The sequence below is a fragment of the Solanum stenotomum genome, chromosome 4 (assembly GCF_019186545.1).
Source record: "Solanum stenotomum isolate F172 chromosome 4, ASM1918654v1, whole genome shotgun sequence".
NCBI classification, from domain to species: domain Eukaryota; kingdom Viridiplantae; phylum Streptophyta; class Magnoliopsida; order Solanales; family Solanaceae; genus Solanum; species Solanum stenotomum.
Window position 1 is genome coordinate 8,025,382 of NC_064285.1, and position 12,441 is coordinate 8,037,822.

At 31.9% G+C, this 12,441-nt stretch overlaps 1 protein-coding gene across 1 annotated transcript; it reads right to left on the reverse strand.

Annotated features, from left to right (window-relative positions):
* Nucleotides 1–8,683: 8,683 nt before the first annotated feature.
* On the reverse strand, nucleotides 8,684–9,900 carry LOC125861233 (uncharacterized). Its single transcript, XM_049541177.1, has 3 exons — nucleotides 9,690–9,900; nucleotides 9,413–9,558; nucleotides 8,684–9,121 (listed from the first exon to the last, which is right to left on the reverse strand). The coding sequence occupies exons 1-3, from the start codon at nucleotides 9,898–9,900 to the stop codon at nucleotides 8,684–8,686; spliced, it is 795 nt and encodes a 264-aa protein (XP_049397134.1).
* Between the last annotated feature and the right edge of the window lie 2,541 nt (nucleotides 9,901–12,441).

Below are 12,441 nucleotides of genomic sequence, written 5' to 3' on the forward strand. Positions count from 1 at the left end.
GTAAAGGTTTTCATGTTGATATTGTTTAAAGGTGATATTATGACTTACTTGATGTTATGCTTGTCTTGTATGTCTTTTATGCTATTGTTCATGATATTTCAAAAAGGTGGCATAATGCATGGTTTCTAACTAAAATGTCCCTTTTTAAGCATGTTTTGCATGGTCATCATACTTAGTACATTTTGTGTACTAACCCATATTCTTCATACTTTTACTATAAGTGTAGGTTCCGGCAAGTGATCCCTCCTAGCTAGTTTGAAGTGTTGGATTGCTTTCCTCCAAGACTTGGTATGTCCTCATGGATTCGAGGACAAGACTTTTAAGTTCTTTTGTTCATGTAATAGACTTCTTTTGATTGTAAAGGGCCGTGTCCCTACTTATGTTTTGCGACTGTGTCTAAGATGGCCATGTGAGACTTAGACTTCCGCTGTGTGTTTTTAAAGTTATTTTAAGAAGTTTAAATGTGTGGATGTAAATAAGTTTTTTTTTATTATTCCGCACTATTTTCATTATTGAATGCAATGAATGACTATGTGGCTTGTATAAGACTCCTTCGGGGTCGAGTACGCCTTGTTACGACTTGGGGGTGCTCCTGGGTCGTGACATAGCACATAAACAATTATTGCACTTTTTAAACAAATATGCGATTTTTGTGCCAAGGGTAGGCCTAACAATTTGAGGGATGTACGTCATTTGAAATATTCTACTGCCGAAAAACTCAAATTTATACAGTTTTTACGAATAAATTGAATAAGGATACATAATAGGGAAAAGAGATACAAATAATCGATCCCACGCAGGATTACAATCCTAAACTATGCTTCCCTGGAAAGTACTTCGTTCTTGATTTTTTGTCATCTCCGGATGTTCATCCCTTTCGGGTAGTAGATTGTGAAAATCTTCATTCGATTGGAAAAAGCCATTGAAATCTACTCGCAACCCCAAAAGACAATGATATTTCAAATAGGCGAAATGGTCTGGTGGACCCTTGTATTTGTATCAGTTTGTATTCTGGACTCTTTTACTTAACTATTTATCAACTGAACCTTTAAACTCAATGAAACACAATTTAACAAATCCGTCTGACCAATGACCAGGCTTATGTGGCATTAGAATGTCTAAGTTGGCAAAAGTGTGTAACTACATGCTTCTTTAGGCGAGTGAATAACATTTTTGAGTTAAAAAATATTAAAATTATAAAAGAATTTATTTTTTTAAAAATAATTAATTAAAACATTCCTTCTTCTTCACCCACCCGTCCTTTTCAACCATATACCCAAGCATTTTTTCTTCTTCTCCACAATCTATTAACATCATTTTACCAAATCTTGGTCACATCTTGAGTCCACTGATTAACCGCGGAGGGAGAAAATGGTGCTGGTGGTACTCGCCAGAGACCACACTGAATCACAGTGGAGTGAGAGAAACGGCGTTAGTGGTGCACGTTGGAGACCACTGCGAACGCAGTGGAGTGTGTGAGAGAGAGGCGGCACTGGTTAGTGGAGAGGAGAACGAGGTGGGTGAGGGTGCAAGGTCATGGCGGCGAAGAGGTATCTCGGCCAGATCTATTGGTGTGGTGGCTTAGGTTGTTGGTTTTGTGGAGGTTGGAGGAGGAACTGAAAATGGTGATGGTGTGCGGCGGAGATGAAGACAAGTGAGAGAGAGAGTATATGCGATTTCACCGGCAAAAGTGGCGACAGCGGCGGCGATGGCTTCTCCGTTAGATTTTGGCCGTGAATAGTGAAAATGGGGAGAATTAAATGTATGGAGTTTTACTTTAAAGAAAAAATTAAAATTTTATTATTTTACCTTTTATTAAATAATTTTAATAAATAGTTATGAAATAATTATGACATGGCACTAATATATATGACGTGGATATGACATGTCATTTATGTAAAGGAGAGTGAGCTACACACATGGTTGGAGGGGCTTAAAAGTCTCATTTTAATTGAGTCTAAGGATTCAGTTGACAAATGATTAAGTAAAAGGGTTTAGAATACAAACTGATACAAGTACAAGGATCCATCAGGCCATTTCGCCTTTCAAATAACGTATACATCTTTCAAATTTAACACAGAAGCATTATTGCCTTTTATTGACCAATGAGCCAAATAGATACAAGGTGGGATTCTATGGGCCCAACACGCCTTGGGTGTTGGGTCAACCTAGTTCAAAATGTGTTAAATTCGGGATTTGGTTTCGCTCTACGCTAGTTGACTAAAAGTGGCTTTTGAAAGACTGGGAACCCAAGTGGATAACTTAGGCTGGAACTCACGACAACCATTGGACGCATGACGAACCAATAAATTGTCGATCATTCCAGGAAAGGGTTGAGTATAAAAAAGTCAACTGCGATTCCGCAAAATCGTCATTTAATATACTATACATACAACAGAAAATGCCATTATATACAATGACAGTTATATTAGTTTTAAGCACAAATAAACAATTAATAACAATTAATCAAATGGTCAAATCTTATTATTAGAATGTAATTAACTCCCCAGTAGGGTCGTCATTTCTGTTTTATTAAAAAAAAGAACTGGTTTAAGAGTCGCCACTTAAAACTATTTTTTCCAAAAGGCAAACAGAAATCTAATGACGATATTCAAAAAAAAAGGGGCTCGGGATTCATATTAGAATTTCGGGAAGGGTTTGACAACATCAGAAATGCCTGACATGCGGTTATCCAGTTATTAACTATTTGGCTAAACGTTTTAAGCAAATAAGCAACTTAACTAAAATTGAGAAAATTAACTATCTTAAAACTTAAAAATAAACAACTTAAAACTTGAATTATTTTTTAAGGAAAAGGGAGATAGTATAAAAGATTTACTTAAATAAAATATTTTACAAAGTAACTTAAGTAGTAAAATAAGTATGATTATTTAGTCTTTAAAAAATCTAGAAACGACTATCTTTTTGGGGAAATCGAACTAGAACAACCTTAAAATCGACTAGCAAATAAACAATTAAACAAATACGAAATAGATAAAATAAAGAGAAAGAGAGTTTTGGACCCAAGTCTGGTTATCTGTTCGCCTGGGCCAGTACTTTGGCCTAATTTCTGATTTTTGGGCTTAGATCCACTTGTACTTGTTCTAACACTAAATATTAGTCAAAATATATGGGGGGTTTTGGCCCATTTAATTTGTCCTAAATTAACAATAAAACGGCCAAAAATTGATGGGCCTGTGGCCCAATTATGTTGTCCTAAAACTATCAAAACTCTACACAAATATATGGGCTTCTAGCCCAACTACATCAAAAGAACAGACTGCTGGAATTTGGGGCTTGTTGGCCCATTCCAGATTAGTATACACAGCGTACACAGTCATTGAATATCATGTATATAACTGTGTGTGCATGTATATTCCATGAATACAACTTAATTTCAGGCTCTTTTACCCTGTATTTCAGCTTCCTTTTCAACTTTGTTGGATGAGGCAGACTCGAACTTAATCGGATAGCAAAAGGGCCATTTTGAAAATCAAAATCCAAAACCTCTTTCACCATTAAAGGGAAACACACCTTTCTTTGAAAAATCAACTCCATTTCGGAAGAAGAAAGGGCGATGGACAGCTTCGATCAAATCACTCGCTTTTGCACTTGATGTGGCATCATCTCGCACTAGTGAGCACGAGATTGCAGCTGGAATCGCTAAAAAGCTGTGTAAGAACAGTGCTCTAATTGAGGAAGGAGACACTGGAAATTGCTTTTCGTCTATTTGACGCTTGGAGACGGACGTCGTATCCTCTTTCCGTGAACTCGCCATCGCGTGGGGGAGGTGAGCACGTACGAGGGTCGGGGTATCGTTCACGTGTTGTTGTTGTAGACGTTTGGAACAGGCGTGAAGACACCGTGGGTTTATTCTGTTTGGTCGCTGCTGCTGATGATTGGACGTTGCACTGCTGCTCCTCGGTTTCTATTACTTTGGAATGGGTCGGGTTGGAGGTAAAGAGAGTGGGCTGAATTGAGAGATTGGAGAATTGGTATGAGCTGCTGGTATTGTATTTGCTGGAATTGGATTGTGTTGGCTAGGAATAAAAGAATGGGTTAAGGTTTTGGATTAAATTGGGTCAGTTGAAATGGCCCAAAATTGGTTCGAAAGATTGGTAAATGATGAAATCGAAATGACTATATTTTCAATAGAAAGATGGCTAGGTGGATTTCAATGGCTGTTGATTAGTGTTAAGAGATTAGGCACATTTAATTTAATTGGCGAATTCGGCTAAAACCAAATAAGAAGAATTAGTATTGATTAATTATTGAGCTTCTTACTCTTAACAAACTAAAATAATTAATTAACTTGTAAAATAATTGATTATAAAATATAAACTATAATTAAGCTAAACTAATTAATAAAGCATTTACTTAAAATAAAATCTTTTCGAGACAATTTTTTGAATATTCATAAAATATACTAATTATATACATAATTATGCAAAAGAACATATTTTGTTTAAAATTATAAAAAAGAAGTGACAAAACTATTTAAAATAACTTGCAAACTATTTTTTTTTTTGAAATTTTATAAGACTAATTATTTTAAATCATTTAAAATTGAAGAAGCTCGCAATGATTAATTTATATTGTGGAGGTTCAAAATTGGGTGTCGACAGTAACCTTTTAGCCATAATATGTTATTTGTAACAAAATACTGTAGCTAAATAAATAATTTTGCCTCAAGTTAAAAAAAGACGTGACAATTGTTAAATGAAATAGTCTTACACTTTTTGCTATAGTAAAATTTCGTAACTAATTATTATTTTTGCCACAAATTTAAATTTACCGTAGTAATAATAACCTTTTAGCCTCAATAACTTATTTGAAGAAATATTTGTAGCTAAATAACTAATTTAGCTTCAAGTTATAAAATATTGTGGCAATAATTAAATGAAATAATCATAATTTTCTTCTATAATAAAAATTTATATCTAATTATAAATTTTTACCAAGAGTTTGAAGTTATCGTAATAATAATAACCTTTTAGCCACAATAAATTATTTTTTAAAACATTTTAGCTAAATACTTTTTTTTAAGATATAAAAGTTGTTGCATATGAAAAATATTATCATATATTTTTTGCTATAGTAAAATTTTATAGTTAATTATTAAAAAAATTTACGATCATGTTGAAACTTGTTGAAGCACTAGTAACCTTTTGTCCATAAGAAGTAATATAAAATAAAATTTTATAACTAAATAAATATTATGTTTTGAGTATCAAAATAGTGTTGCCATAATTAACTTAATAGTTATAATTATTTCTCAAGACAAAAAGATACAACAATGTGAGCACAATTGAGGTGATACATTTTATCTTAAATGAGGTGAAGCATACATATGTTGTGTTGAGAATTCATGCTATACGACTTAGACCTCTTCTATCGAACATTACATTTAGTGAGCTAGCTTAATTAGAGATTTAATCTTTCAATCAATTTAATTTTACAAGATCTTAATTTTTAATTTATAAATATAATTTAAATAAATTGAAGTTATGAAAAATTTAGAAATTATGTCTAATTAATTTGATGTAATTGTACTTTTTTTATATAAAAAATATGCATAATCAATTTACACTTTATTAAATAGTGTCATATTTTATTCAAATATGCAACATGAATTATTCTGGAATCTAGATAGATAAATCAATTGTCAATTGTTAATTGAATATAATTAATTCACAAAAAGTGATATTGACATTCAATTCTTTTTTAATTTTCTATTATTAGCAAAATATAAATTATTTTTGAATTTATTATTTTAATCTTAACATCTTAATCCATATAATATAATCTCTATTTAAATTCAAACTGAAATAATCAAATGTTGTGGAAGTATAGTTTCACTATTAGTTGAACAATTTAACTTGAATTTGACTTCACATGTATACAAAAATTGAATTGTGTTTCTTTTTTTCTTTTTATAATTCTATTTTAAAATAATTTTCAAATTTGAATTGTATGTCAATTAACAATTGCCATCACAACATTTTATTTTATTTTATTTTAAAATATTATATTTTTAACTTGACATTCTAATGAGTATATCATTTTAAGTTTTATACAATATATATCAATAATAAAATACTCACTATAGTACTATAATATCACATTTTAAGAAAGTAGAGTATAAGCAAAACTTTCTACAGTATATGAGATCTGGAGATACTAGAGTGTACACTAATTTACCCCTCTCTCAGATATAGAGAAAATTATTTTGAATCAATATAATTTTTTATATTTTTAAAGCAAACTAAAAACAATAATTGAAAAATAAGAATGATCATAAATTTGATTAAACACTATTTTCTCTGTTCCATATTAGTTATTTATTTTTTCCTAGACATGATCTTAAAAAAAATCATAAATAAGAAGGATAAAAATAACAATAAATAAATAAATAAGAAGGATAATTTTACTACTTTACCCAATAAATTTTTTTATCTGAAACTTTACAAACTTGCTTACACTTTTAAAAAGAATAAAATGTAAGGAAAACTGAGTAAATGTAATTAATTATATCTTGATTTCATAAATTGACAATTAATTTCGGACAACTATTTTTATTAATGTGTACAACTAATATGAGTTGATGGTCTCTCTGAAACAGTCTCTCTACCTTCACGAGATAATGGTAAAGTTTTGGTACACACTATTCTTCTTAGAATTTACTTATGAGATTTCACCTATTATTATTGTTGTTATTGGACAACTAATATGAGACACATGAAGTATAATTTAATAATTTATTTTGAAAGGGAGAGTAGATAACAAAATTAAATAATTAATAAAGGACCAAGGAAAATATATTTTAGAATAATATTTATTTCATCTAAATAATTGATTTTTTCCATTGACTAAAAGCAAAGTATAAATTTGTTATTACTAGTGTATTATTATTATTATTATTATTATTATTATTATTATTATTTATTGTTATTTTCATGAAATAATTTTCTTATATATATATATATTATTTTATATTTTTGTATTTGTTAATTTTGTAATTGTAATAGAATTTGTAAAATAAAAAAAGGAAAAATTTTACATATACAATAAGAAATAATAACTAAGTAAAGAAAAAATCTACCCCAAAAATCTCTCCCAGCCGTCCCTTCCCCCTTCCCCATTTAGATCCAAAAATTGCAAAAGATCAACCCCCTCCCCAAATTTCAAAATTCAATTAACAAATACCTAGACATCCTTTCCCCCTCTTCCCAAATATTTCTTGTTCGCCCCCTCCCCTCACCCTTTCTTATCTCAGTTTTTTTGTTCAATTTTTTTTTTCTTTATGTTTTGCTAATTTCTCTTTTGTAGGTTTTACATAGCATTCTCCAAACAGATGAAATAAGTTTTTACAATATGAGTTGTTTTGTTTTACTCAATTGTATGCTCTAAATTTTCTATTATGTATTGGTTTAAGAAAACATTGAACCACGAATAATTTATCATACATAATTATATTTTGTATTTTTGCAAGAGATTGTTGTCATAATTTGAATTGATAGGTATCGAATTGGATTGTATATTTTAATAAATATAAGGTAATTTTCTGACTAGGTATGAATATTATAATTGATACTAAAATTTGAGATTTATATCTACAGATTTTAAGAAGTTTAAAAGTTACAAGTTTGTTTACTTCTTGGTTTTCTTTGTATTATTTGGTTTTTATTTGCTAAACATTTTTGTAAAAAGATTATCCAAGACATTTTTTTCCCTCTTTGTAATTTCAAATCATTATTTTCTTGGTGCTAAGTTACCTTGCCATTATTTATAGGCATATTTATGGAACAAGAGCATATAAATGATAAATTGAGATCGATGTTGAACAATTAAGATGCATACAATTTGAAGATTGTGGAAGGAGAGATAGGGGAAGACTATATGCTTCCTTGGATTCAAACAAGATGGTGTCTTACAAGAATTGTATATTGTGACTATTCTTAAAATTATAGAATGAAATTATATATACTTGAGAATTATTTTGGAATCTCAAAAATGTATTTGTGGTTATATTATGTAACATTTTTGACCAACATCCTTTCATTCATAGTATTTAAATTGTTGAAATCTATTTTTTTAGCTAAATTATAAAAAATCTTGTGATTAATAATGCTTAGGACAGTATTCTTCAATTTGTAACAATGAATATTCATAGTTATGGCTAAATCTATATGTAATTATAAAAAAATAGGGCAATACATTTTCATTTTTCCTAGCAAATTTAAAATATTAGCTATAATTTATGTATGGCATGACAAACAAATTAAATTCTTAGCTTCGTGAAAAATATTTGTAGCAAATACTTTAATTTTATAGCTATAGATTTTCTAATTTTTAGCTAAATATATGTACTATTGCCACAAGATTAAAAATATAAAATAGCCACAAATTTTAAAGTTTCAAAGCAAATAAATTAAGTCATTTTCCACAATATAATGCATTGTGTCTACAATATAAAAATTTCTATAGCTCTAATTTGTTGTGGTGAAAGAGTAAAATTATTTGCTACAAGTATATATTTCGTAGCAAGAATTTTTTACTATCATAGCTATAACATAATTTTTTTTGTAGCTATATGTATTAGTCCTTGGCCACATACCATGTAAAGTCTGTAACAAACTTTTAGCCACCCTACATCTTGCAACGAATGCTACGAAAAAATATTTTATGGCCAAAGTGTAGCTACAATGTGCTTTGTAGCGTTAAGTGCATTTTCTTGTTCTTGGCTATTAGTGATGACATACATGCAGTTTCCTCCTCCACCTGCCCCTGAAGTAGCTCCTCTAGATGCAACTCTGTCCGGTGGAGCAACTAAAGAAGATTGGGCCTTATTGACCCCTTTACCATTTCTTTGTCTGTTCTTAGGACACACTGTCATAAAATGACTGTTCTGACCACACTTAAAGCAACCAGTGGAGCCATCACGACACACCCCTGAGTGGCTCCTACCATACTTATCACATGCAAAAGTTTTATTACCCTCTTGTGCCATATTATCTTGAGAATGCGCAGGTCTAGCTCTGAAATTCTGATGATTGAACTCACCTATGTTCCTTGGTGCAGGTGCACTAGCAGATGATGAAGCAGGTCCGTTCTGTTTCTTCTGTTAGAAAGATGACTGGTTGATATTACTCTTCTGCTACCCGGACTCATTTTCTGTCTTAGCTCTCTTGTTTCAGAACTCTTCCTTATCTTTCAGCTTCTCTTCCTCAACTTTATGTACATGGATCATCAACCTTGATATGATCATATCTCATATCAGCATAGTTGCCTTACCTTCCTTACTTGACAGACGAGACAACCCAGCAACAAACAAACTCATCCTGCTTCTCATGTCAGCAACCATCTCCAACAAACTCATAGATTCATGCTTAAGAGTGATGAATTCTCATACTTTTGCTTCTTTCAATTCACGGGGAAAGAAATGCCCCAAGAAGGCCTCCTCAAACAAAACCCAACTCACAAGTGGTGCACCTTCAAATCTATTCTTTTTCCACTGATTAGACCAGATTCTAGCGACACCGTTCATTTGGTATGCAACTAGTTCCACCCTCTTAGCATCAACAACATGCATAATCTCAAAAACTTTCTGAAGTTCTTCAACAAAGTTTTTAGATCCTCGGTGACACTTGACCCAGTGAAGCTTGGAGGATTCATCCTTAAGAACTCACAGATCCTTGAAGTATCAGCCAAATCCTGTTGATTTTCTCTTTGTCCAAATTGATTGGTCATAGCTTGAATCAACATCTGGATAGCTTCCCAGAACTCAGCATTATTGACCTCTCCTTGGGGTTGCACTTCAGGTGCATTAGGTACCCTTTGTTCCCGTGTTTCAACATTCCTTCTAGCGGGACAACTTTTGACAGCTCTTCGTGGAGGCATGATCTGAAAGACATGCACAATCACGAATTAGAAGAAACTTTTTAGAGATAAACTCTATCGCACGAAATGAGTCTGAACGAAGTGAGATAGTTCATAAGTGACGCATCTTCCTAATTATAGATGTGGAGCGCTTCACACTGATAACTGGGACTCTACAAATATGTCTTCATAGACTCCCTAAGATTCTTGAAATCTAGGCTCTGATACCAAGTTTGTCACTCCCCGAGCCTACACCTTGGGCAGGACTGACACTCGAGAACCATTGTTGGCCCCAAACGAACTGTAACGACCCTAAAAATGAAATAGAAAGAACTAAAGCCTCACATGTGTATTGAAGTTGGTAACTTGATTAAATATTGTAAATCGGCTTTTTGAGTTTAGTTCAAAAAGATTTGGGGTCCATAGATGCTACCAGTTTTTTACATTTTAATTTTTAGTTGGGGCTTTGGGAATTAATTAGTTATTAGACTAAGGGCTTAGGGGGTCGGTTAGGAGTTAATTAAATGACTTATATAAGGTTTCAAGTCTTTTAACAAGTCATTTACTCTCTTTTCCCAAATTCAAAATCCCAAAGTCTTCCCTCTCTCTATATTTCTCTCTAACTCAAAGAAGAAGATGAAGTGGGAGATAGGGTTGAGGATTTCATGGTGTTTCTTCTTCAATCTTCTTCAATTTTCTTCTTCCTTGATTCCTTTTCCATTCAAGAAGCCAAATCAAAGTGTTTTGAAAGCTCTTCAAAAACTCAATAAAGTCCTAATTTCGGTTCTAGCATGGGTTCTTGCATTAAATGATTTTTAATGATGATTTATGTTATTATTGATGTTTATTGATGGTTTTAAGAAAGAAAAGTCCATGAATCCATGTCTTTCCAAGTTTCCTAAATTTGGCTTATGAAGTGGGTTGAATGTTTATGATTGAATGATGATGGAAAAATGCTTAGGTTGAGTTGAGTAGTTGATTTCTATTATTATATATGTTTATCTATTGAGAATTGTTGAGGAATTGAAGAATGGTGATTGTGGCTTTGGAAAAGGGTAAGTTGTCCTAACTTCATTGTTAATGTAGAATTGATATAGAATTGTGATAGATTGATGTGTGATCCACTTATGGTGGAGGTGTTTACTTATTGAATGCATTATGATCATGGCCTTAAAGGCATTATATGAATAATTGAGTATTACCATGATATTGTGTTGTGAATGTGATGTGAAAGAGTTGAATGAGAATCTAATAAAGTAAAGGTAATTATGTTGTAAATGCAAGGGTGTTGTGATTGAAAGCATATTCTCTCTTAACACTTATGAATGAAAATGATAGATTGTGAACTGTCTTATATTGTTGAATGTCATCTCTTGACTTGGTAGACTTACGTGCTCTTCTTGATAAATGAAAAGCTATGTTGAATATAAATCGATAGGCTATGGCATTCCTTTCATATGTAAGTGATGAACTCTCTTTCTGAGCTGGGTAGTGTTAGGTAATTTATGCATATCTTGTTCTCTAAAACTTCGTTTACAATGAATAAATATGATTTGGAAAGCTAACTCGGATACCTACTACTCTTATGTTTAAACTCTAATTTAACTGTTATGGATACGAAATATGGGATGCAACATAGGGCAAGTTCTGCCCAAAATTCAGAAATTGAAATCATGTATGGTCAGCTGTAGTGCTTTGAATATATCGTTTTGTACAAAATATATTTTGCGGTGATTCTTGTTTATTTGCAACATTTAGAGATGCACCTACATCTTTCATGAAGATTATAAAGTTTAGTTTTGCCATTTTTCTTTTCAAATCTAACTTGCGACTTGAGGTACCAGGCTGGACAAATTCACTGTTTTGGGAGTATAGTTGTATTTATACATGCTAGGCTTACTTGTGATGATGATCCTATTTTACATCAATATTACAGAGCTAATATAAGTTAAAAAAGTTATTTAATTGTATTTTTAAGGTTGTATATACTCGTGAACAAGTTGAGGACCTTGAAATATTGGTTGGTCTACGGTCTGATCTCTCAAAGTTATGTTGGATTGGTTCTTTGCTAAAGCACTGAGTTTGTGTATAAACTTGTATTTTCACTCTTTTAACTGTGGAAATATTTGAAAGTTGATCTTGGTACCTAGGCTACCTATTGTCACATTGCACTGTCATGTTGGTATCCTTTAAGACGTTAAAGACGCTCATGTAACTCGCCCACTTGTACGGACTGTTTGATCATCTGACACTCTTGTTGGGACCTTTTCCTTCTTGTGGTTGTGACTTTGTCACTCTTGGCATGCCTCTTGATTCGGATCACTTGTCATCTTGACTCTGGATTTTTAGTCCGTCTTAAGAATGGAAGTTGTCCATTTTAAGTATGAATTAGAAAGCCATTTTTAATATGGTTCTTGGTTCTCTTGATTATTGTGTTTTGACCCTTCTTGATACTTGTTTGTGCTTGATGTGACGACATGATGTAAATATTGGGCGAGCCTTGTTATTGAATCTCTTGGAAATTTGTGCTATGAGCATTCTTGACACTTGGATCTTTAAATG